The sequence below is a fragment of the Bos indicus genome, chromosome 1 (assembly GCF_029378745.1).
Source record: "Bos indicus isolate NIAB-ARS_2022 breed Sahiwal x Tharparkar chromosome 1, NIAB-ARS_B.indTharparkar_mat_pri_1.0, whole genome shotgun sequence".
NCBI classification, from domain to species: domain Eukaryota; kingdom Metazoa; phylum Chordata; class Mammalia; order Artiodactyla; family Bovidae; genus Bos; species Bos indicus.
Window position 1 is genome coordinate 133,673,306 of NC_091760.1, and position 27,769 is coordinate 133,701,074.

Consider the following 27,769-nt stretch of genomic DNA (forward strand, 5'->3'; position numbering starts at 1 on the left):
ATGATTTATTAAAGAAAGATGTCATGAAACTTCAATTTCCAACTATGACACTTATTTCCAAAGAAAAGACTTTGGCACTACACGAAAAGATCTGAATACTTGAAGTCTGAGTTAAAATAAAATGTTTAACATACACATTTTACAGAATACATAGAGTTTATGATGTCCTACTGAGTAACTACCCATAACCCAATCATGTTCAGGTAAATGGGCTTCTACTGTAATATTTTATAACCTGACAATATTTTCCAAGTGTCTAAACTCTTGAGGGTATGGTCAATTTTAAAGTCACTCAATCATTCAACAAATATTTTTCTGATGCTTTTAATATGCAGTTACTTTGCCAAGTGCTGAGGATATGAAGATAAAGAAGTGATCCTTTCTTCATTGCACCTAGCACAATCTCAGTTTGGAGCAAAGGACAATGAATACTTTCATTTCATTTACTTCTCATAAATCTTTTGAGTTTCAAAGTCAGAACAGTGGTTAAACGTCTGGCCTGCTATCCCTCTTAGGCAAGAAGAAAACATTTCTCTGTGTCTTTTGATGGCGAAATAAGCTCTAAGTTTTTATTTATCCAAGTGCTTTCCCAAATATTCAGAGGGGAGAAAAGGCCAGGTCCCCTAAAGGGAGTTAGGGAAGAAATGGTCTGTGGCAATGAGTTACTGATGGAGAAAGACTATTTTGAAATTTATTTGCCTTTATCTTATTTACTTGTGTTTCTATGTAAGTATACCTGCTTGGTTCTAGAAAGAATCTGAGAATGTGAGCTGGTTTCAAGAAGTATATGATAACTAGAACACAGCAGCAAAGAACATGGGTTTTAGAGTGACCTCTTCTTTACTGGGAAAGGGTCAAACATAAGGAATTTCACTATTAATTCAAACACAGCCTATAATCTACTCTCTTCTCTATTTTAATCACAGAGAAAAGTATACAACCCTTGAGGCTGGGTGCTGGAAGGGAAAAGCTGTTTCTAGGTGAGAGGTTTCCCTGGAGGGACTAAACAGAATGAGGAAGAACAGAAAACTATAGTTTATAAATTCAACTTGAAAAGATGGAAAGTTGGGCAGTTTTAATGGAAAGAGTGGACTGTAAGGGTCTTCCCAGTGTCCTTCTGGAATAAACCATGAGATATTCTCTCCTGCCCTCTGCAGCATACATGAAGTCTCTCATAGCAAGAGAGCTAGCCAACAGTAGGTGTCTCCTGCACAGCAACCTGCATCTCTTTTTTGGCCTGCAAATCATTCATGTGCATACACTACCTGAAGACCCAGGTTGTCCTGTCTGGACCACAGGCCAAACCTGGGTCTTCAGGGCAGCTGTGCTGACTAGAGGATGAGAAAAGACTGGTGCTCTCTTGTTCTGAGAACGACTGGGATAGATCAGGTGCTACCTCAAGATCCAGCTGCCTCAGCTGGGCTTCCTTTCCTATCTTATCATTCTATATATGTTCTCCCAGAGCAAACATGCTTGAATAAGGAGGATAACCTTTCTCAAAGAGAACAAGTTTGGTGGTGCGTTCTTGAGTTACAGGGTTTTACAGGCTGCCTGGCAGGGGTACATAGAAGAGAGGCTGATCTCTCTGAAATGACTCTAAAAACTAAAGAATTGTTTTAGGGTAGCCTCCAGTATATCAAGTGAGAAAAGATATTCCTTCATCGTGTCCTGAAATGACCTGCAGAACTGAGGCGTGAGTCCAGAAAGAGCTTGCATCCTGAAGGAGGGTGACAGTGGGAGGAGACAGAGGATAAAACTGTATATGACACCAACATATTCTGTTTTTGTAGAATTCACTTTTTGAAGCTTAGTTTGAAACTCAGGATGGATTTTCCAGAGCTTTCCAAATCCTTTCACGACTCTTTGCCCTTCCCCACCAGTTCTATGGGATGTTTTAAGAAAAGAAAAATGGGTTGATTACACAAGATAGAGAAAATTTTGAATACCTGATGAAGATGTAAATCACTTATTTTGAATTATATAAAACTGCTAAACAGTTAATGTTGTGTATGCAACATTTTGTCCTAAAATAAGTCTAGCTTTTATTTTACAAACCAACATGTAAAGTCAAACCAGCCTCAAATGAAGATGACTTTGGAGACTGAGAGAACAGCATCCACCAAGGTCTCAGAGTTAAGACCTGGTTGGAATAGACAATGCAGCAAAACCATCAACATCTGAGTGCAAGCCTGGAAATCAGCTCAGCTGTGAGGACCTGTGTTGAGGTGAAGATCAGAACCAGGTCCAGAAAGCAGCAGAGTCATTCTAAATTCACATCAAAAGATTTTGCTCATAAGATGCTACAGGAGAAAAAAAAGTTACATATTAAAGAGGAAGTTCTGCTACATGAGGAGGGTACTTCTGATTTTAAAAAGGAAGCTGCCTGTTTTGAAAAACTTGAAAATGCTAAATCAAAAGCCTTTCTGTCTACATGAAAACTTGTATGTGAATGTTCATAGTAGTGTTATTCACAGTAGCCAAAAAGTGGAAACAACCCAAATGGCCATCAGTTGATTGATGGATAAACAGAATGTGGTATATTCCTACAATGGGACATTATTTAACCATAAAAAGGAATGAAATACTGACACATACTACATGATGAACCTTTAAAGCATTTGCTAAGTGAAAGATGCCAGACACAAAAGACCACATATTGTATGATTCCATTTACATGAAATGTCCAAAATAGGCAAATTCATAGCGATGGAAAAATTAGTGATTGCCAGGGGCTGGTGGCTGGGGGGATGGGGAGTGACTGCTAATGAACACAAATTTTTTGTGAAGTGATGAAAATGTTCTGGAATTAGTGCTGATGGTTACGTAATCTTGTTGAATATACTAAAAACCACCCCAGTACTCTTGCCTGGAAAATCCCATGGACGGAGGAGCCTGGTGGGCTGCAGTCCATGGGGATGCGAAGAGTCGGACTCGACTGAGCGACTTCACTTTGACTTTTTACTTTCATGCACTGGAGAAGGAAATGGCAACCCACTCCAGTGTTCTTGCCTGGAGAATCCCAGGGACGGGGGACCCTGGTGGGCTGCCGTCTATGGGGTCGCACAGAGTCAGACACAACTGAAGTGACTTAGCAGAGCAGATACTAAAAACCTATGAATTATGCACTTGGTATGGTTGTATTTTATTAATGTATAAACATAAAGTGATATAATAAACATGACAGGGCATATAGTTGGTTCAGCTGATGTACAATATTATATGTTACAGGTGTACAATGTAGTGATTCTTAATCAGGCACTTTATTTTTTTAACTTTTAATTTTTGTATTGGAGTATAGCCAATTAACAATGCTGTGATAGGTTTCAGGTGGACAGCAAAGGGACTCAGCCGTACATATTGAATTAAGCACTTTTAAAAGGGTAAATTTTATACTATTATATTTCAATTTTAAAAAGTCTTTCTCATCTTGGCTCTAACTGGCAAAGCAGTTATTAATTTAAAAAAAAGGTATAATAACTTGGAATCACAGACTTTGCTTAAAATATCATCATAAAGCTTTAACAGAGAAAACTGATTATAAGCCAATTAGTTAATTACTCTTAATCCTAAATTTTTATATCCTCATTTATGCTCCAACTTGGTGTCTTTGCATTATTTAATAGCTTGCTCTGTTTTGCCAGTAACATTATTTACTCTTAAGTAATGAAGCACTGGAGTGGGGAATGTAGGCTGGGTGGCTGTGGTGATCTGTGGCTTCTTTGCTCCTCTAGCCTTAACTTCACTGGTTGCAGAAAAACAGGAGCAGATCTGATAAGCATTTCTATGTCTTGCTTCAACTGCCATCGAAATGATAGGAACACATTCCATGACCCATAAGACAAAGAACCCACAAATCTAGTATTTTTACCTCTCAGTGTTCCTAACACTTGGAGTAGATGTTCTTCTGGGATCTGGGGCAGGGAGAGATAATTAAGAACCTAAAATTATTACATATGATAATTCTTGGATGTCTACAACTTCTGGTTCCTAGAGTACTGTACTTTTTAGTCTGCCTTTCTTCTTCCTCAGTAATTACTTCAAGTAGAGACTGCTCATTACAGAGCATAAGAAATTCATTTTGGGCTCATAAATATGTCAGACAACTTAAGTTAGAAGGAATAGAGGGTTTCTAATCCACTGACACTGCCATGTTGAGTATCAGTGAACGCACAGTGGCAGTACTGTAACATACCTTGCCCCCCTAAATACCTTGCCCCGGTGTCTTTGTGGGGGGTGTGCATGTGTACGGTTTCTCAGTAATTTGGGGTGAATTAAGAGATGTCAGAAGAGAAGGCTAGAATTGATGGTCAAAGACCCTAGGGATGATCTTTATGTTGCAAATATAATAGCTGATGGAGCTGTATCTCCTGCATGCCAAAGTGTCTTTTGAATGCCTGGTTTTAAAGAGGAGAGAACTGCGCATGTTTATCAGTTGATGGAATGATCAAAGGGAAAAAACTGATGACTGCAGGGGAGAAAGGGGCCGGGGCCTGAGAATATGTATTTCTATCCAGTTCCCAGGTGATGCTAATGCTGTTAGTTGGGAACTACACTTCTAAAGCTACTGACATAAAAACAGGACCAGAGAAGGACTAGCTAAAGAAGGGCAGACGACAAGCTCACTGAAGGAGAGATCAAAGAACTGAGAAGCTCATGGATTGGATGCCTCATCTACTGAAAACTCACAAGAATCTTGGCAAGTAGTATTGAAAAGGGTCAAACAGCCAGGAGCTAAAATCATCAAGGAAGGGACGTGGGGTTGGCAGATGACTACAATCAAGGAAAGGTAGGGCTTCCCTTGTGGCTCAGCTGGTAAAGAATTTGCCTGCAATGCTGGAGACCTGGGTTTGAGCCCTGGGTTGGGAAGATCCCCTGGAGGAGGGCATGTCAACCCACTCTAGATTCTTGCCTGGAAAATCCGGTGGACAGAGGAGCCTGGTGCGCTACAGTCCATGGGGTTGCAAAGAGTCGGACACGACTGAACAACTAAGCATGGTGGATAGTGAGTCTGATGACATTAGCTCAAAGCCGGGGGATGGTAGTTTCAGAGAAGCGGGAAAAAGAATAGTCTGGAAGTTGCAATGAAATGCAAGAACATTTACTGCTTCCTCCAGATCCAGTGAGACAGGGGTAGAGTGGGAAAGAAAAGAGTCGCCATTTCACATGGCTATAGTACCCCTGGGTGCCAGTGGTAAAGAACCTGCTTGCCAATGCAGGAGACGTAAGAGATTATGTGTTCAGTCCTTGGGTCAGAAAGATACCCTGGAGGAGGGCATGGCAACCCATTCTAGTATTCTTGCCTGAAGAATCCCATGGACAGAGGAGCCTGAAGGGTTACAGTCCATGGGGCCACAAAGAGTCGGACACCATGGAAGCGACTTAGCACACACCCTTAGGGACAGATGGGTTTCAGACAGAACAAGAGGGTAAAGGGAATGTTTAGAAGAGTTTGATGACCTAGGACATTTTGCCAGTGAATGATCAAGAGGGCACAGTGAAAGATTTCAGGGCTGGACTCAGAAACAGGATATACAAGAGCAGGGTGAGGAGGTGAGGTGAGTGGTTATGTGAACTCCTAGACTTCTGTGGTGACTGATGTAAACAGGGATGAAGGGCTATTGGATTAGTCCTGATCTTAAGGCAGAGAATAGTGAAGCTGTGTGCTGGGTAGGTCCATGAGGGGAACCACAGGCTGACCAGAAGCAATCTGAGTTCTGGGAGCTCCTTTCACTTCTGTTTTGGAGGCTGGGGAGGGCTATACATATCAGGAGTACCTGGATATCTGGGTCTCAGTCTTACTTCTATAAGAACATGTGTAATTTAGAGTGTATTTACCCCCCAATTTTTTGCATACACATAAACATACTAATTACAAAAAGGGATCACATTGGTGTATTTGTTTTACAATTTATATCTTTATCTTGACAATTGATGTGAATAATTAGAAAGGATGGAGATGCAACAGGACCTGATCTCAAAAGACATTAAAGGTGGAGGGGAAATAGCTGTTGAACTCATCCTGTAAATTTATATGTGCCATTGGCCAGATCTCTTTACTTTTATTAATCTCTGTGGTGGTTAAATGAAGTAGAAGGGAGAATAGTTTCTTGCTGTATTGATGAGTGCTTTGATTTCTATTCAAATATTTGCAGCACTGAACCCAAGAAACCGTCAGCACCTAAAGCTGAGGGAGAAGAAACATTTTCCCTCAATGATATGACTGCTCAGTCTTAATGAAGGTATGATACAAACCTAGAAAGTAAAAGAAGAATGCTTCAGAAGAAGCTTTTAATAAGATTCCAAAAGTGTGTTCTTCTATAATTTCATTTTCGTAATTATTCTACATTTAAACATATATGAAATTATACAATATAGTATCTAAACTTTGAAAAGACTCATAATATTAGATCATTAACCAAGGAAGGCTCTTGATTCCCCCTGGAATGATATGTGAAACACATATTACTGATCAGGGTCAGAAAGAAACAAAGAAAGTTCTAGTAACGGTGCAAATCCTACCCACCTTGAAAGATTTCTCTGACCCTCTTGGGCATCCAAAAACAGACCCAGAGGAGGGAGGAGGGAGGGGGGTTCAGGATGGGGAACACGGGTATACCTGTGGCGGATTCATGTTGATGTATGGCAAGAGCAATACAATACTGTAAAGTAATTAACCTCCAATTAAAATAAATAGATTTAGATTTTTTTAAAAAATGCTATACTGAAGGTAAGTGGCCAGAAAAGTTCTTTTCCAAGCTAAATCTGTTGGGATGAAGGTGGGACTTCTAAGACGGGGAAAAGGAATTTTCAGGATTTAAATAAACAGCTCATATGTGGAGGTACTACAATAGGGCTTGAGGGTGAAGTGGTGAATAAGAGAGTGCCTACAGTCTACAATCAAAACACTTTCATCCTGTGATAAGGTAAAATGATCTATACTCTTAATGGGGTTCTCCCCTCTAGTCAGGGGAGGTGATAGGATTTTCCCCAGAACTCCATAGGTTTTTAGGTGTTACAAGCTAGAGGAATTAAGAGGCTACAGGTCTGGGTGAGATCTGAGTCTTGCTGAGGCACCAGCCTCAAGTCCTAGAAGGGAACCAGTTGTCAGGTTCTTTTGCGTGCATCTTTGAGAAGCCAAGGGCCAGGAAAGAGATGGCCTTCAGGCAAGAGAGCACAGTTTCTACTTGAGAAGCAGGCAAACCAGACAAGCAAAAATCCCTTCATTTGATTATCCATTCACTTATTTGTTTATTCATTCAATAAATACTTATTTAATGCTACCATTTGTTAAATAAAGGCCAATGGAGGATAGTGCCAGGCAAAGAAACTTGAAAGGGACTCATAAATCTCTCTGCATGTGCTTATTTTAATATTTCATTTTTATTAGGTAGGTTTGGGAGCTGGAGATTATAATTTTGGAGCCTGAAGTGGTAAAAGAGAAGATGATATGAATCAGGGTGTCAGATAAGACTGTCTGCTTGAAGTGTGACTTAAAACCTGCAAAAAACAATGGGAACTACCCATCCAACCCTTTACTTTATTAGCATGAGTCCTATCAACTATCAACTTAGAATTTTAAATAAGATAAGCAAAGCAGCCTGATATTTTCTTTTATACTCTCTAGGAAGGAGAGTTCTGTTAAGCCAATTTGACTTACTCTTAATCATCAAGATTAGACTACCAAAGAGCTTGGGTTTGAAATAATGGATTTATGATCTAGCCATCTAGCCTCCCTTACTGGATTCCCCAAGGACCAAAAACTTCTATTTGTAAGATAGATGGAGAAGGTTAACATGGACCACAGCCTTGTATAACTCAATGAAACTATGAGCCATGCCGTGTAGGGCCACCCAAGACAGATGGGTCATGGTGGAGAGTTCTGACAAAACACGGTCCACTGGAGAAGGGAATGGCAAACCACTTCAGTATTCTTGCCTTGAAGATCCCATGAACAGTATGAACAGGCAAAAAGATAGGACACTGAAAGATGAATTCCACAGCTTGGTAGGTGCCCAATATGCCACTGGAGAACAGTGGAGAAACAACTCCAGAATGAAGAGACAGAGCCAAAGCAAAAAGAACACCCAGTTGTGGATGTGACTGGTGATGGAAGTAAAGTCCGATGCTGTAAAGAACAATACTACATAGGAACCTGGAACGTTAGGTCCATGAATCAAGGTAAATTGGAAGCAGTTAAACAGGAGATGGCAAGAGTGAATGTTGACATTCTAGGAATCAGCGAACTAAAATGGACTGGAATGTGTGAATTTAACTCAGATGACTGTTATATCTACTACTGTGGGTAAGAATCCCTTAGATGAAATGAAGTAGCCCTCATAACAACAGAAGAGTCTGGAATGCAGTACTTGGATGCAATCTCAAAAATGACAGAATGATCTCTGTTCCTTTCCAAGGCAAACTATTCAACATCATGGTAATCCAAGTCTATGCCCCAACGAGTAACGCTGAAGAAGCTGAATGGTTCTATGAAGACCTACAAGACCTTCTAGAACTAACATCCAAAAAAGACGTCCTTTTCATTATAGGGGGCTAGAATGCAAAAGTAGGAAGTCAAGAGATATCTGGAGTAACAGGCAAATTTGGCCTTGGAGTACAAAATGAAGCAGGGCAAAGGCTAACAGAGTTTGGCCAAGAAAATGCACTGGTCATAGCAGATGCCCTCTTCCAACAACACAAGAGAAAACTCTATACATGGACATCAACAGATGGTCAATACCAAAATCAGATTGATTATATTCTTTGCAGCCAAAGATGGAGAAGCTCTATACAGTCCGCAAAAACAAGACCGGGAGCTGACTGTGGTTCAGATCATGAACTCCTTATTGCCAAATTCAGACTTAAATTGAAGAAAGTAGGGAAAACCACTAGACCATTCAGGTATGACCTAAATCAAATCCCTTATGATTATACAGTGGAAGTGACAAATAGATTCAAGGGATTAGATCTGATAGAGTGCCTGAAGAACTATGGATGGAGGTTTGTGACATTGTACAGGAGGCAGTGATCAAGACAATCCTCAACAAAAAGAAATGCAAAAAGGCAAAATGGTTGTCTGAGGAGGCCTTACAAATAGCTGAGAAAAGAAGAGAAGCTAAAGGCAAAGGAGAAAAGGAAAGATATACCTATTTGAATGCAGAGTTCCAAAGAATATCAAGGAGAGATACGAAAGCCTTCCTCAGTGACCAATGCAAAGAAATAGAGGAAAACAACAGAATGGGGAAGATAACAGATCTCTTCAAGAAAATTAGAGATACCAAGGGGACATTTCAGGCAATGATGGACACAATAAAGGACAGAAATGGTACTGACCTAACAGAAGCAGAAGATATTAAGAAGAGGTGGCAAGAATACATAGAAGAACTATACAAAAAAGATCTTCATGACCCAGATAACCACAATGGTGTCATCACTCACCTACAGCCAGACATGCTGGAATGTGAAGCCAAGTGGGCCTTAGAAAGCATCACTACGAACAAAGCTAGTGGAGGTGATGGAATTCCAGTTGAGCTATTTCAAATCCTGAAAGATAATGCTGTGAAAGTGCTGCACTCAATATGCCAGCAAATTTGGAAAGCTCAGCAGTGGCCACTGGACTGGAAAAGGTCAGTTTTCATTCCAATCCCAAAGAAAGGCAATGCCAAAGAATGTTCAAACTGCCACACAATTGCACACTCATCTCACATGCTAGCAAAGTAATGCTCAAAATTCTCCAAACCAGGTTTCAATAGTATGTGAACTGTGAACTTACAGATATTCAAGCTGGATTTAGAAAAAGCAGAGGAACCAGAGATCAAATTGCCAACATCCATTGGGTCATCAAAAAAGCAAGAGAGTTCTAGTAAAACATCTACTTCTGCTTTATTTACTAAGCCAAAGCCTTTGACTGTGTGGATCACAACCAACTGTGGAAAATTCTTCAACAGATGGGAATACCAGACAACCTGACCTGCCTCCTGAGAAATCTGTATGCAGGTCAAGAAGCAACAGTTAGAACTGAACATGCAACAACAGACTGGTTCCCAATTGGGAAAGGAGTATGTCATGGCTGTATATTGTCACCCTGCTTATTTAACTTATATGCAGAGTACATCATGCAAAATGGTGGGCTGGATGAAGCACAAGCTGGAATCAAGATTGCTGGGAGAAATATCAACAACTTCAGATACACACCGATGACACCACCCTTATGGCCGAAAGTGAAGAAAAACTAAAGAGCCTCTTGATGAAAGTGAAAGAGAAGAGTGAAAAATTTGGCTTAAGACTCACCATTCAGAAAACTAAGATTATGGCATCCAGTCCCATCACTTCATGGCAAATAGATGGGGAAACAATGAAAACAATGAGAGATTTTATTTTTGGGGGTTCCACAATCACTGTGGATGGTGACTACAGCCATGAAATTAAAAGACTCTTGCTCCTGGGAAGAAAAGCTATGACCAACCTAGACAGCATAATAAAAACCAGAGACATTACTTTGCTGACGAAGGTCCGTCTAGGCAAAGCGATGGTTTTACCAGTAGTCATGTATGAATGTTAGAGTTCGACTATAAAGAAAGTTGAGTGCCGAAGAACTGATTTGAACCGTGGTGTTGGAGAAGACTCTTGAGAGTCCCTGGAACTGCTAGGAGATCTAACCAGTCCATCCTAAAGGAAATTAGTCCTGAATATTCATTAGAAGGACTGATGCTGAAGCTGAAACTCCAATATTTTGGCCACCTGATGTGAAGAACTGACTCATTTGAAAAGACCCTGATGCTGGGAAAGATTGAAGGTGGGAGAAGAAGAGTCAAAAGAGGATGAGATGGTTGGATGGCATCACAGACTCGGTGCACATGAGTTTGTCCATGAGAAAGTAAGCTCTGGGAGTTGGTGATGGACAGGAATGCATGGCGTGCTGTAGTTCATGGGGTCGCAAAGATACACAACTGAGCAACTGAACTGAAATGGAGAAGATTAAGGTACATTTTTACATCTTAGAACAGAATGGAAATGGTCCAAGCCAATGAGATAAATAAACCTCTAACCTTAGTACCATTAACACTATAACAACACTAACATTTAGGACTTTAAGTAAATTCACTGAATAAGACGAGGGTATGCATATCCAAATGCTATTTTCTCCAGAGAAACTTCCCTGAATTTCACAAGCTGGGATCTCTCTCTCTCCATCCTCTGAACTCCTGTAGCATTTCATCTCTCTCTCATGGAATCCATTCTTTTCACTCTGTATCACAGTAAATAGCTCATCTCTTCTACTAGACTGTGGGCTCCAAAAAGGCTTATGATGTCTGATTCATCTTAATCCCCAATTGTGTGCTCTACACAGTACATGCGTAAGCTATTTAGAAATTATCCTTTTTAAATCATTTTGGCAACCTCCATTTTACGTAATAATGTATTAACTATGCTGAAATAAACTTCCAGGCTCATGATGGAGCCGTTCCTGCCCAGAGCTCCTGCCAAATCACCAAACCAAAATCTGGATAACTTATATGTCCCTGTATATGGTCCACTTGACCAAAAATGTAGTATATTCAGTCAGCTAATCCCCAAGTGCCAAGCGAATTCTGGGCCTTCTCACCCCAAACAAGCTTGACTATGGGGCGCCAGCCATTCATATACTTTCTTCAATAATTTTTTAACAATCATAAAAGTGATCTTTATCCCATTTTTGAAATAGGTCCTGCTCAAGTTCACATCTGGCAATACTGTGACAACAGTTTTACTCTTAATAGTTTTTTTAGAAAATTAGAGTTTTAATTTGAACTTTCTAATAATTAGACACCTTTCCCTCTCAGTTAGTGGAGAAAGCAATGGCAACCCACTCCAGTACTCCTGCCTGGAAAATCCCATGGATGGAGGAGCCTGGTAGGCTGCAGTCCATGGGGTTGCACAGAGGTGGACACGACTGAAGCGACTCAGCAGCAGCAGCAGCCCCCTCAGTTAGTGAAATCTGTAAGGTTTCACTAGACTTAAGCATTACAGTATAGCTTAAAAAAATCTTCCTTTTTGTTTACCTTAACATTTTCCTCTTTCATTGACAAGTCCTTCCTGCCTGCCCTCCACTCTTTCAATGGAGACAAGCAATAATGGAAACTTTCCCCAGGCTTTGTTTTCACTAAATTAAGTAAAAGTAATAATTTTCAGGGGAGGCTAGGGTTTATTATTTTAATGTGTGAATAATAGCTAACAGGTTATTGTCCCATAAAGCTAAAAACAGACCAAAAATGACTGTAATATCATCTGTTAAAGGTAATAAAATGTAGAATTGAAACATCATTTATTACGTGAACTTCCAAAGCAGTATATTTTCCTAAGTGTTTTTTTTAAAAATTTTATGTCCATGTCACACTCATGGACATGTATGTAATTCACTCATTTGTTATTATGAAACCCTCTGAAACCTCAGCCACATCCTCTTTCTCTCCTCCACAAGCTGTTCCTATTTTTTTTTTTTAAACTGAAGTATAGTTGATTTACAATATTATATTAGTTTTAGGAGTACATTATAGTGGTTTGATATTTTTATAGATTTTACTCCATTCAATTATTATAAAATATTGACTGCATTCCCTATGCTGTACAATATATTTTGTAGTTTATTTTCCACCTAGTAGTTTGTATCGCTTAATGCCCTTCCCTATCCTGCCCTATGTCCCACCCCTCAACCTACTAGTAACCACTAGTTTGTCTGCTATATCTGTGAGTCTGTTTCTGTTTTGTTATATTCATTTGCTTTAACTTGTAAGATTCTATATATAAGTGAAAACATACCATTCTCTTTGTTCAACTCATTTCAGGCCTATGTGAGTAACGTCTGTTATTCCAGGACCTACAGGGTTGTTTCCTGTCACCTGTTGACCAATTATATAGAACTTGACACAGCGAGAGAGTTCATGAGCAAAGAAAGGAAAAAAGAGCAGAGAATAAGACATGGGATGAAAAGGAATCTGTTTTAAGTAGAAAAGTCAGAGATCGGGAAATGACTAGAGAGGAAAAGGGAGAAAGCTATATAGATAAGAACCCATGATGAAGAATTCTGAAACTCTGGGCTTACTTATTTTTCTACTTCTATTTGACTATCTGATTGCCACATTGGTAGTTTTTGCTACTGATGTCTTTGAAAAAATATCACACTGAACCTTATCAAAAATCTGTTTTGCTGATCTACACAAAATAATATCTAGACCAGGAAATTAGCTAACTTTTTTCTATAAATGGCCAAACAGTAAGTATATTAGGCTTTAAGGTCTCTGTTACAACTACTCAACCTAGTAGACAGGGCACAAGAGCAGTCACAGTTCATATGGAAATGAAGGACTGTAGCTGTGCTACAATAAAACGATTTACAAACACAGGTGGCCAATCAGATTTGGCCCACGGACCACAGGATTCTGACTCCTCATTTATTTAAGCTGTTTAAAGCTGATTTGTGTCTTTATTTTTAATTGGAGGATAATTGCTTTACAGTGTTGTGTTGGTTTCTGCCATACAGCAGTGTGAATCAGCCATAAATACACATGTATACCCTCCCTCTTGAAACTGCCTCCCACCACCGCCCCCAGGTAGTCACACGGCACCAGGGCTGAGCGCCTTATGCTACATAGCAACTTCCCACTAGTTATCTATTTTACATATGGTAACATACATGTTTCAATGCTACTGTCTGAATTCATCCCCCCCTCTCCTTATCCCACTTTGCCTATAAGCCTGTTCTCCATGTCTTCATCTCTATTCCTGCCCTGCAAATAGGTTCATCATTACCATTTTTCTAGATTCCATATATACGTACTGCTGCTGCTGCTGCTTAGTTGCTTCAGTCATGCCCGACTCTGTGCGACCCCATAGACAGCAGCCCACCAGGCTCCCCCGTCCCTGGGATTCTCCAGGCAAGAACACTGGAGTGGGTTGCCATTTCCTTCTCCAATGCATGAAAGTGAAAAGTGAAAGTGAAGTCACTCAGTCGTGTCTGACTCTTAGTGACCCCATGGACTACAGCCTACCAGGCTCCTCTGTCCATGGGATTTTCCAGGCAAGAGTACTGGAGTGGGGTGCCATTGCCTTCTCTGACATATATGTGCTAATATACGATATTTGCTTTTCTCTTTCTGATTTACTTCACTCTGTATAATAGGCTATAGGTTCATCCACCTCAGTTCAGCTGACTCAAATCCATTCCTTTTTATGGTTGAGTAATATTCCATTGTATATAGGTACCACAACTTCTTTATCTGTTCATCTCACCCCTGATTTAGACCGATATCCTCTGTACCAATCTCTCAACATCCTTCTAGTATTTTTTATTTGATTCCCTCTCCAAATACAGATTTGAAATGTATTTCTGGAAAATAGATACTGTTCCTCTTGAGAAATTATTCTGAAATACATATTAAAATATTAATGATATATAATATTGTGAAATAGATCTTTTCAGTGAAAATCATCAATGTCAAATAAAAGCAATTCCTATATGTCCCTTACATAAGTCTTTTAATTGAAATGTTTTGAACAACTGGAAACATTTTGACTGTTCAAAATGTTAAAAAATAAAAGCCTTAATTTAAAATTTATTATTCTTTAAAAAATTATTCTGAAAAAACTATACTGTGGGAGTCCTGTGCTTTAAAATCTTCGTTAGCTAGCCACTCCCTTAGAATGATCTCTTTTTTTAGAAAAAAATTGAAGTATAGTTGCTGCATAATATGTTACAGGTATATGATACAGTGATCCACAATTTTTAAAGGTTTAGCTCCATCACGACTTCACTTTCACTTTTCACTTTCATGGATTGGAGATGGAAATGGCAACCCACTCCAGTATTCTTGCCTGGAGAATCCCAGGGATGGGAGAGCCTGGTGGGCTGCTGTCTATGGGGTCGCACAGAGTCGGACACGACTGAAGAGACTTAGCAGCAGCAGCATAGTTATTATAAACCACTGGCTGTATTCCCTGTGTTGCGTAATATGTCCTTGTAGCTTACTTTATACCTAGTAGTTTATACCTCTTACTCCCTAAGCCTATATTGGACCCCACCCACTCCCCTGTGCCCACTGACAACCACTAGTTTGTTCTCTGTATCTGTGAGTCTGCTGCTTTTTTGTGAAAGAAACACTTTAGCATAGCATACAGGGTCATTTGTAAGTTGGCCCCAACCTAACTCTCTGATTTTATTTGCTTTTGAACTGTGGTGTTGGAGAAGACTCTTGAGAGTCCCTCGGACTGCAAGGAGATCCACCCAGTCCATCCTAAAGGAAATCAGTCCTGAATATTCATTGGAAGGATTGATGCTGAAGCTGAAACTCCAATACTTTGGTCATCTGATGTGAAGGACTGACTCATTGGAAAAGACCCTGATGCTGGGAAAGATTGAAGGCGGGAGGAGAAGGGGACAACAGAGGATGAGATGGTTGGAAGACATCACTGACTTGATGGACATGAGCTTGAGTAAGCTCTGGGAGTTGCAGGGATGGACAGGGAAGCGTGGTGTGCTTCAGTCCATGGGGTTGCAAAGAGTCGGACACTACTGAGCGACTGAACCGAACTGAACTCTCTGTTCATTCTCTGTATACAAGAATAAAAACATGACTAGGAGATAAAAACACTGACATTTCAGGAAATGGTTACTTCTGGAAGAGGAGAGAATACTGGGGAGGGGAACCCTTGGGATTTCAACTATATCTGAGGTGACTTTTTTAAAAACGGTGATATTAATGAAAATATTAAATAAAGATCTGAAGCAAAGCTACAGCAAAGCATTAAGATTTGATAAAGCAAAGTGGTGAGTAATAAAAAAGCTTTTTCTGTCATTCACAATACTTTTGTCTTTGTTTAAGACAAACTACAATTTGGCCCACTGCCCATTTTTTAAGACTTATAGCTAAGAATGGTTTTACATTATTGAAAGGCTGTTTAAAAAAGAAAAAACAAAAATAAGACTATATGACAGAAACTTGTGACCTGCAAAGACTATAGTATTAACTATTTGGCCCTGTATAGAAAACATTTGCCAACTTCTGATTTTAAATATTTCGTAAAAAGAAAAGATTAAAAAAAAGAAGAGGTAAGGAGGCAACTGAGTCAAGGAAGGATGGGTTTGTTTTCTTACCTTAAGTATCTTCCTGACACATTTTATATTGCTTGTTTCTTTAAATTAGCTTTTCATGAATTATTTTTTCAACTTTTATAAAGAAGAAGTCTCATCAAAGTAATAAGAATTCTAACTATGTATGGCAATAGATAGTAACAAGACTTAACTGGGATTATATCCATGTATATAAATACCAGGTTATTGTACACCTGCAACTAATATGTCAATTATACCTCAATTAAAAAAAAATGATGTACCTCTGTGGGAAAAAAGAAATCTCATCAAATTTATTCTATGAGGTTGGAACTCATAGAAAATGAGTTCTATGAGGAACTCATTTAAAAGACCTATGGGAGAATCCTTTAATATGATTTTGATTTCAGTCAGTCCATACTTTGTCAAAAAACTGGGGAGCTCACTTAGAGCCCAGAGTGCCATTTTTATGTAGATGTATTTGCACTGGTGACCCACTTATGAGCTGTCAGCCGGGCACACAGGAGAGATGCTGCATGGGATCTATTCTTGGCTTCAGGTTCACATTTTCTGCTTTCTGCAGTCTACCTCTCCTAGAAGAATTTGTTTCCCTCTGCTCCCCGCCACAGATGATAATGGGGCAAGAGGGCTAAACAAATTTCAAAACACTGTATTACAGTAAGAGTTTCTGGCCATAGTAGTTGTGAAACATTGGAATATGTCATTAGAGAAGGTAGACTTTTTTTTTTTAATGGGGAAAACAATACATTTAAATATTTTGGTACACCGCAGATCACAAGAACTGTTAGATCTTATGTTATTATCATTTTGGTTACTATACAGGTATTTTCTTTATAAAATAGTAAGCACATCAGTCTTGCCTATGTACATGAAAGGATTTTAAAAAATTTTTCTAATTAATTGACATAGTTTCTCCCCTTCAGCACTGACCCATGTTAACAAAGAGTATTACCAACTGTGAATCAAGGAATGAAGAGACTCAAGAGAGATTTCACAGTAACGCTCAGTGGACAACTGAGGATCTTTTAGACCTAAATTATTTAATACTTTAAATATGTACTGTTTTAAACTTTAGCATCACTGGTAACTAAAAATGTGTACAGGAGAACAACAGCCACAAAAAAATATGAGGTAAAAATTATTCATCTGATCATAATATGCATTTTTTCCTGTTCTAATGAAAATATTAATGTGAAAATAATAACTTGTTTTTTAACTGGGCCATATATATGCTGTCTCTAATATCCATTTGTCTTTTTAAAATTTATTATATTAAAGATATACAAAATGGCATGACAAAATAATGGTGATTCATTACCAGATTAAATATTACTGAGACCCTGTGTATTCTTCCTCAGTTCTCTCTCTCTTCCTTCTTCCATGGATTAATCACTGTTCTGAACACTGTACCTGATGTATCCATGTATTTATTCACACTTTTTATACAATACAAATACCCCAAATAATTCCTATCATTATTTTACAACTAGTTTTGTTGACTTTGCTTCATGTCTGAATTCATACATGTTGACACATATAGTGTATTCACATGGTAGAGACAGAGCTCACCAAATATTCTATGTGCTCCCATATGATTCTTAGACTTCAGGTTGGAATCACTGGGCTGTGAGCAGACGGGAATTATGTCAAGAGTGGGGCAAGGTGGCTAAAAGCTCCATTTCTTTCTTAGCCTTCTTCAGTGAACTCCTAAGCCACATCTTCCAGATGGGGCAATGGGGCAGCTGTAGGAACATGGAACATCCATCAGTCTGGGTCCCTGTGCGAGGTGGAGCAGAGCCTCTTACCAACTGTGTTGGACATGTAAAACGAATAAGAATAATCCTATTGGGCTAAGACACATATACATACCTACAAATGGGCAGATAACTTCCTTTCTGGTATTATTCAAAAGCAATGCTATCAGTAGCAGGGTAAATTCAAAGCTTTCTGAAAATACTTCTACCTTGGAACTCTAGACTGACATCCATTCTCACTTGCATGACGAAGGATATTTCATATACTCTAATCTTTACCTTCTTTGAAGATCTGCTGCACTAACAAAACTTTCAGAGATGTGCTTATATGTTCACATACTTTTTCTGGTATGTTAGTTTTGTTTCCCCAATTAGATTTTAAGTTCTACACAGGCTTGTAGTCCACAAAGGCATGCAGTGAAGAGTGGCTTACTGGTTGAGGATGGTGAAACTAATATTAAATAACTCTTTGTGTAAGGCACCTTGCTTGTGCTTCACCTGACTTATCTTGATCATTATTACTCCCATTACAGATGAGGATATTAAGACCAAGTAAGTTTCCTTTGGTCACAGAGCTAGGAAGAAGATAAAGGGTGTCAGGAAGGAAATTGAAAGCAATCTGCTTAACTCTATAAAGACTTTGCTTTTTAGCTTTTTCCACTGAACTCAGTGAGACCATGCCTACTGTAGGGTAGGAGCTTTAGTGGAACATAAAACGACTGACAAAATTTTTTTGTTTCTAAATTTTGCAAACATTAGTACATTTCTTTGGAGACTTCTTGGGACTGAAGATTGTTAGGTCTTACCTTGATCACCTCTGGGGTCTGCTGAATCAAAACCACTGAGGTAGTATCTTTGACTTTATCACCAACAGGACTTCTGCAGACTGATAAATTGGCCTGGGAGGAAGTTGTCAAGGTTTCTTGTAGAATCTGCATCATCTCTTTTTCTTGTGATAGGCTCCCTCTGCCTGATTTGCATTCAACCAATTCTTGAGCAAAATCTTCAATGCTTTCTAGAATCCGCAGTAAGAGGGCTCGATCCTCTTCCTCTATTTTGTGTCCATTGGTTTCAATAATCCTTGTTAGACAGGAAGGTGACACTTTTTCCGTGGGTGAGGAGACTTTAGATTTAGGCTCAAGATCTGGGAACTGATCAATCAACTGACTCTGACTATTTAGAGAGTTAGAGCTTTTACCTTTAGCAAGTGGCTCTCTTAGAGAGGTCTCCATCTTTTGTGAGAAAGATTCCAAGTCCATTAACAATTTATCTATCTCTTCCTGACTGTTAGAATTCATAAAATCTCTGTGGTTTTCCTCTTCAACTTTAGGAACTTTAGATTTAAGATCTTCCTCAGGTAGACTAACAACTGATTTCTCAAATATCTTACCAATTTCATTTTGCATTGAGGCAGGACATTTTTTAAGATGAGTACCATGGTCTGATAATTCTGCTCTATCTTCATTTACCTTTATCAACTCCTGAGAGGGTCCATTTTCTGTCTTCTGTTCATGATATAATGCTTTCTTTCCATCTGACTCTTCTTCAATATATAGGGTTTCCATGAGATTACCAGAAGAAACATTTTCTAAAGGATTTACAGTTAGTGGCTGTGATTGAACCTGGACATCTTTTAGAGTTCTGGGATCACTTATCTCTAAATTATATAAGGAATTTGTAGAGTTATTTGGAATGGGTTTTATAGTGTCTGTTTTTCTAGAACTGTGCTGGTCATCTTGCAATTCTATAGTTTGAAACTGTCCAGAGTCAAGGGGTGAGAGCTGGACAACATCTTCATACTTGGGGGGCTGTTCAGTGCCAAATACTGGGGAAAAGGGAGTCAGCTGTAAATTAGGCATATTACTGACCAGTTCTGTTAAATCTATAGCCTCATTATTCCCAGATTGCATGAACTCAAATGGTAGCTTTTTCAGGTAGGATGCTAACCTGGTCATTACATTCATATAGACAGTTTCAGAGCTAGAAATTGCATCATTACCATTTCCTTCATTGATGCTACTCCCTGTCTTTTTCTTTATACACTGTTTTATGATGTCTGTGCATTTTTTCAAATCCTCGGAGCATTTTAGCAAGATGTCTAAGCACATCTTTATATCTGTACCAGAAGAAAAATTATCTATTTTATGTTTTTCTAAAATCTGAGTAACCAGGTCTTCTTCAGAGAAGTTGTGAAGAAACACTGAAGTCAGATTTGTATCGAGTGAGTTTCTACGGGATAAAGATTTTTCCTCAACTGAGGAACTCCGGAGTAAACCAAAGGATGGAGAGTTCCCATCATGGTTATAATGGCCACAGAGCAAGTCAAAATCAACTGACCTCCTGTTGAATGAGTCAGATTTAACTTTCCTTCCCTTTTTGTAAGCGGCATGGTTAGAGTTTTTGAGTTTTTCAAGGGAAAATTCTTTTATTTTCCCACTGGCAAAACTGATTGCTTCTCCTGCAATGTCCTTTAAATTACAGGTACTCTGAAATGTAGATCCTTTCCTGACCTTGGGTATGCCCGTGAGGGCTTGATGGGGATAGTCACCTTCAGCTGAGGAAAACCCATTTTCATGGGGTAGAAACAGAGAGTCCAGATCTGTATCTTTGAACTGAGACACAGGGATGTGTAAGAGGTCTGCACAAACACTATGATGTATCACAATGCAGTCAACTCCATGTGTGAAGGTGTGGCAGGTTCCAGTGCAATAATGTATCGCTTGCTCAAAACGCCGGTCTATCACCACACTGCTATAGTGGTTCACAGTACTAACCACAAGTCTGTAAGTTGCTGCCATAATATCAAATCCACTGAGTGGTAGGATGTAGAATTTTCCAGAACTTGTTTCAAGTAAATTCTCCTAAATGACACTCAGCTAAAAATATATTTGACTGACAATGTTCAGTGGTTTCTTGCAAATATAATGACCTTTCCCGCAAAGGGAAATCATCAAAATTTGAGGTTTGGTAACTGTCAGATACAGTAGCTGTTGCACATGCGTGCTTGTATCAGTCTAATAATTTAATAATTGTGCTTGCTTTCTAGTTTCATTTAGTAATATCATAATACTATAGGATTATTTTTAGGAATAAATTTTAAGAAGAATAAGGAATATTCTCTTTTAGTTCTTCAGCAGTTCTATGATGCAGACATTTATGGTCATAAATGTACTGTCATAAATCTCAGTTGGTAGTATAGAAGTACTGTGATAACTGAGTCCTCCAAAGGCTTAAATGATCCATTTTTTTGTGAATGACAGGAAAACCTATAATGAAAAAAGAAAATAATTTAAAGGAAATACAGTCTCTTAATACTGACAGAATCTTTTATTTCCTCTTCTTTTGTATCCCACATGCAGTTAATTATCTTTTTCTTTGCCACATCACTGATGGCTTATTTTTGATTCAAGCCTTTGTTTCATTACACCCTACACTCCTTATTACCTAAAGTAGTATTACCAGCTTTCCTGGGGACTTGGTGATAAAGAATCCGCTTGATAATGCAGGAGATGCAGGTTTGATTCCTGAGTTGGGAAGATCCCCTGGAGGAGGAAATGGCAACCCACACCAGAATTCTTACCTGGAAAATCCCAAGAACAAAGGAGCCTGGTGGGCTACAGTCCATAGGGTCACAAAACAGTCAGATATGACTTAGTAACTTAACTACAGTAACAGTATTACCTCAACTCTGCCTTGTTACAGCTGCCTCTCAGTTGGCATTTCTAATCCCGCCCTCCTTGCTTCCTAACATGACACTGACTAGCTTAGACATAGAGAGCTTTCTCACCTCTTACAGATCAAGAATTCACACTACTGATCCCTAACATGCATCATGGCAGGCCTAGCTTTTTTGACTCATTTTCAACAACTATTCCCATCCACACATAACCTTATTTTCTGTTACTGTCCTGCATCAACAGGACAGGTTGATGTTGCTTCCATCAACCTAGGTTTCTTAAAGACGGCTGACACACAGTGCTTGCTCTTCACTGTACAATGTCCTCGACACTTGGAAATTATTCCCTTACCTTCATCTCTTTTCTTACTCTTTCTGAGAGAGAAAAACAACCTTTATTACTGATCTTGATCTCATCCTCTCAGACCCTGCCACATGCAGATCTCCCTCTCTTGTCATCAATGGATAGAATTTAATCATTCTCTTTTTTTTTAAAGGGCATTTAAATCATGTTGTAAGTTGCTGTCCAAAAAGGTTCAATCCAGTGCTGCCCAGTAGTCCTATCCATTACTGAAAGTGGGGAGGCGGGTACTGAATTCTCCAAATATTATTGTTGAGCTTTCTATTTCTCCCTTAATTTATTTTGCTTTCTGTATTTTAATATTCTGTTGTTAGATACGCATGTTTCTAACTGTTATATCTGCCAGATGGAGGGACACAAACTATCATAAATATATGTATATGTATAACTGACTCACTTTGCTGTATAGTAGAAACTAACACAGCACTATAAACCAATTATCCTCTAATAAAAATTAATTTAAAATAATAAAAAGAGAAAAAACATTAAAAAACAAAACAAAATAAAAAGGTTCAGTCAATGTTCTGACTTAACCAATAAATACTGAGTGCTTACTGTGTGACAGGCACCTGCCAAGTGCTAGAGATAGAGCAGTGAATAAAGTCCCTGTCCTGAATGAACTGACGATCTAGCTGGAAAAAGAAAAACAACATGTAAGTAAACCTAACTTAGATGGTGATATGTGCAATAGAGAAAGATGAAGCACAGCAAGGGTTTAGAAAGGATGAGAAGGTGCTGTGTTACAAAGGGCAGTCAGGGAAGACCTCACTGATATCTGAACAGAGATCTGAAAGAAGAGAGGGAGCAGGTTGAGGAGGTATTTGGGGTTAAATCATCTCGGGCAGAATAACCAAAAGTAAAAAGGCTCTGCGGTATAAGCATGCTTGACTTACTAAAAGAATGACAAGGAGGCTAAAGTGACTGGAGTAGAGAAAGCAAGGTGGTAGGCAGTGTGGGAGAAGAGGCCAGAAAGGAAAGGTGGGAGTCTAAATCATGCAGAGCCTGCAGACTATTATGATGAATTTGGCTTTACTGTGAGTGAGCTGGGAAACAACTGATGTCTACTGAGCAGAGGAATGACATGATCAGACTTACGTTTTTAAATTGGTAATTTTGGCTTCTGTGTTCAGAGGAGACTGCAGAGGAGCAAGACAGGAAATAAGGAAACAAGGTAGGAGCTATATCAGTAAATGAGGTAAGAAGGCTGGGGGGCCTGAACCAGGAGAGGCAAAGTGAAAGTGAAAGTCACTCAGTCGTGTCTGACTCTTGGCAATCCCATGGCCTATACAGTCCATGGACTTCTCCAGGACAGAATACTGGAGTGGGTAGCCTTCCCCTCCTCCAGGGGATCTTAAACGCTGAATATATTTAAAAGGTAGAGCCAATATGACTTGCTGAATAAAAGTGTACAATACTACTGCATCAAGAAAGGCGGACTAAGACAAGGACAGGTAGGAGATGACGACAGCAGAGAAAGAGAGCATCAGTTTAACAATACCAAGAATTGCACTGGTATTTTAACAATAAAAACAGTTACCCATTTAATAATGAGAAACAGAACTTGACTGTTTTCATTTTTATTTCTTCAATCCCAGAAAATTCTGTTTATTTTGCTTATTTGTTATATTTCTTTTTTGGTAAAGTTTCTATTCAAATCTTTTGCTTATTTCTGTATTTGAGACAGTGAAATAAGATATGGTTAATAGTTAATACAATTAATTCATGAAAAACCCTTTGTTTTGTTGAATTCTTATACTGTTTAGGATATATTTCTTGGCTCTTTAGATTCAATGATTATTACTCTTTTATTATGCCAATCCTATACTATCATAATTACTATTGTCTTATTAAGTTTTATTATCTGACTTTTTCCCTCATATTTTGAATTATGATTCCTTTTTATGTTCCAACATTCTTTGATGGTCTTCCAGATGAATTTCTGCATTGTCAGGTTTTAAGAAAACTATGATAGGAATTTGATTATAATTACAGTAAACTTATGAATTATTTTGAAGGAACACTGATATCACTATAATATTCAGATTTTCCTTCCACAAACATATAAATCATAATTCCAACACTCCTTTCTTTCTTTCTTTCTTTCTTTGTGGTTTTTCTTCAGTGTTTCACCCTCATTTTTCTTTCTTTCTTTCTTTGTGGTTTTTCTTCAGTGTTTCACCCTCATTCTTCTTTTCCTGCAGTGTCTCAACTTTATTGCTATGTGAATGGATCTTGAGCCATTGTTTTGTCCTCTACTGCCTTGCCTTCAAATCCAAGATGGTGGCTCATATAAAACTATAAAGCTGAATATCATGCAGGTTGGCTGAAGCTCAAGTATAAAGAAGATCCATAGTAAAGGGAGTGAGTCAAAGTCACTCAATCGTGTCTGACTCTTTGTGACCCCATGGACTATAATTTATGACCCCATGGGATTCTCTAGGCCAGAATACTGGAGTGGGTAGCTTTTCCCTTCTCCATAGGATCTTCCCAACCCAGGGATCGAACCCAGGTCTCTCACATTGCAGGCAGATTCTTTACCAGCTGAGCCACAAGGGAGTACCTACCCAATAATTCTTAAGTGAAAATACAAAAGTGCCTAAGAGGAATAAGTGTTATGGGGCAGAAGACTAGAATGTAGCAATGGAAGGAAATACATTTTTAAAAGATGTACATCCAGGAGACAGGGAAGAAATAGCACCAAACACAAAAAACTATGCACCTTTTCAGAAAACCATGATTTTGAAGAGTTTTTGGGTAAGGATAAAAGAGAAGGAAAATCAAAGGACACTATCAAGAAAGTATATTAGGATAATTGTATGAGAGCTAATAAGACTATATCATTTTTGTTTGTTTTGGCCATGCTATATGGCATGTGGTATCTTAGTTCCCCGACCAGGGATAGAACTTGTGCCCCTCTGCAGTGGAAGCATGGAGTCCTAATCATTGGATCTCCAGGGAAGTCCCAGGACTGTATCTTAATATGGGTGATAAAACTGGTCCTGAAGCAAAATACAGAACTGTTAGACAATTTAAATATCCAGATTAAATTGTATATTTAAATATTAAATTTAAACTATTACAACAGTTGTCAGATAAATTCCTAAAGTGACATAAGACTCTTTTATTTCTCTGAAATTTGAGAAACTAAAGAGAAATCTTTCTCTAGGTTTGAAAATGAGCAAAACAACCAGTTAATAAGGTAATATGACAGAAAATACAAGGAAGTATTGTTGTGGTGTTAGAATTTGAAGTAATCAAGGGAGAGAATACTGCCAGAGTCAGACATAGGCTTTTAGCCAGTGCTGCCTAGAAAAACTTTCTGTGTTGATGGAAACATTCCATGTCTGCCATGATATGGCTGCATCTGCCACATGTGGCTATTGAGCACTTTAAACGCAGCTACTGTAACTGAAGCACTGAATTTTAATTTTATTTAGTTAAACATTTTAAAATTTGAAATTATTTTAGACTCACAGAAAAGTTACAAAAATAATATACGGAGTTCCTGTGTGCCCTTCCCCCAGTTTCCTCCAATGGTAACATCCTATATCACCACACCACAAGGATCAAAGGCAGGAAGCCGACAATTAACAGACCTTATTTAGATTTCACCAGTTTTATATGACTCACTCCTTCCTTTTCTTTTCTTTCTCCCTTCCTTTTACAGTATGTACCACCACAATCAGGATCCAGAACTACCCCTTCGCTCTTCAGAACCTCTCACACCACTCTTTTGTAGTCATACAGTAAACTGTCCTGTATCATTGTGATTCTGTCATTTCAAGAACATTCATGCAAGGCACACAGTGTTTAAGCTTTTGATATTGGTTTCTCTCACTGAACTCAATGATTTTGAGAGTCATTCACTTTACTGAACATTTCAACAGTTCATCCCTTTTTATTGCTGAGTCTATTGACTGTATGGATATACCACAATTTGTCTGCCCATTCACCTGTTTAAGGATATTTATGTTGTTTACAGTTTGGGTTATTACAAATAAAGCTGCTGTTTTTGTATAAACATGATTTTCATTCCTCTATGGTAAATAACCACATTTACAAGTCTGATTGTTAGGTTGAATGTTAAGCATATTTTTAAAAGAAACTGCCAAACTATTTACCAGAGTGGCTACACCATTTTACATTCCCACCAGTAATGCATGAGAGAGATGGCTAATTCCACATCCTCTTCAACATTTGTGACGGCCAGTATTTTCTACTTTAGCCATTCTAATAGTGTACTGTATTATCTCAATGGAGCTTTAACCTACATCTCCCTTCTAGCTAATGATGTTGAACATCTTATCCTGTGCTACTGATCAGCCCCATATGTCCCTAGAGAAGTAGTGTTTAAATATTTTGTCTATTCTTATTAATTCCAATAATTTCTTTGAAACCCATATGTGGTTAGAGGCCACCATATTATGCAGTATAGTCCCAGTTAGTAGGAAGGCAGCTTTCAGAAATTCTGAGACTTTAAAAGAAAATATGAAGAAAAAAAAGAGAAGATATAAAAAAAATGAAGACTGACAGGTTTTAAAAATGAAATCTGATGACCCTGTCATAAGTAATCTTACTGAGAAAAAGTGGTGGGAGGAAGAGCTAAAGAACTAATTAAAAATTTAGGTCTTTGAGTTTAAATTTTGAAGGGACATGAATATCACAGAGAGGGAACATAAAACTAAATCCCAAGGGATGGGACCAATTTCAATAAGAAGTTTACAGTGTAAAATAATTTTTTTTTAAGGTAAAATAAATGAAGATTATTCTCCTGGTATTTGGTTCAGATTCTGTGGGTATCAAATTCTGCCTTTTTGTTTAGATCATGACTCAACTGATGCCCAATTGTACCTCTGGAATCCTAGACATGGAATCTAATCCAATTATTCTTAATCAGAGATACAATCTAACTCAGAACTATGATGCTATCTTATGTCTCTCAGTAAAAGCCAGTCTGCATGGGTTTGAATCCCAAGCCTGCCACCAACAGCTATGTGGCCTTACAGAAGTTGGTTAACTTTTATCAGCCTGTTTCACCTGCAAAACAGAGATAAAAATAGTAACCATCTCATGAGGATTAAGTGAATATGTTGAATGCTTAGAACAATGCCTAAGACACCGGAAATACTCAATAACTGTTAGCTGTTACTGGTATAACTCACTTATCCAGCATTTTCTACTCTGAGCCAGATGTTGGTGGGATGATGCTGAATAATTCTTGGTGATGGCCCTCAGCACACTCACTGTTTAATCAGGGCAACAGGGAGGCAAGTACAGCATGGATCAGGAGCACAAAGGTGGGGGTTCTCTTTTCCATATTGCTCTCATAGTAAAAACATGTTATCAGAAAAGTTAGAAAAACACTGTAATTACTCATATCACAATTCAGAAATAACCATTGTTAATATTTTTATGAATAAACATCATGAAATTTTGTGTAAGTATGCTTTACAAAAAAGTTATTTTCTTAGGATATATTCCAAGGTGTAAAATGCTAAGCCAAAAGGAGTGTGTGTATATGCCTATTATTTTTAATGGTTCTAGAAACATACTCTGCTCTCCAGAAAAATGGCAAATTTATATTTCCAATATCAGTGTAGGAGTAGGCCCATCTTTCCATGTTCCAATTTGATAAGATGAAGAAATGAAGTGCATATTTCAATCTGCACCTAAACATCTATTTAGCTAGTAGACATTTTGTGTTCATTCACAAATCCTTTCTTCAAGCCCTTTTGTCCATTTTAAAAGAGAGTGTCTAAATCAGACCTCAAAGTCAGGAACGGCTTCCCCAAATAAGGGATGTATGTACCTATTCTTGAGTTCTAAATTCTAACTAATGAGAATTAGATAAGAAGGAGAGGGAGAATACTCTAGAG

At 38.4% G+C, this 27,769-nt stretch overlaps 1 protein-coding gene across 6 annotated transcripts in view; it reads right to left on the reverse strand.

Annotated features, from left to right (window-relative positions):
- PPP2R3A (protein phosphatase 2 regulatory subunit B''alpha) overlaps positions 1-27,769 on the reverse strand; it is a 233,067-nt gene that overhangs the window by 150,907 nt on the left and 54,391 nt on the right. For 5 of the 6 annotated variants that reach the window (XM_070794422.1, XM_070794418.1, XM_070794426.1 and 2 more), the window contains one exon: positions 18,663-21,122. The exons of the other annotated variant lie outside the window; for it this stretch is intronic. In XM_070794422.1, the coding sequence (XP_070650523.1) occupies positions 18,663-20,654 (1,992 nt within the window). In that variant the 5' untranslated portion in view covers positions 20,655-21,122. The remainder of the gene's footprint in view (positions 1-18,662; positions 21,123-27,769) is intronic. 6 annotated transcript variants of the gene reach the window in all.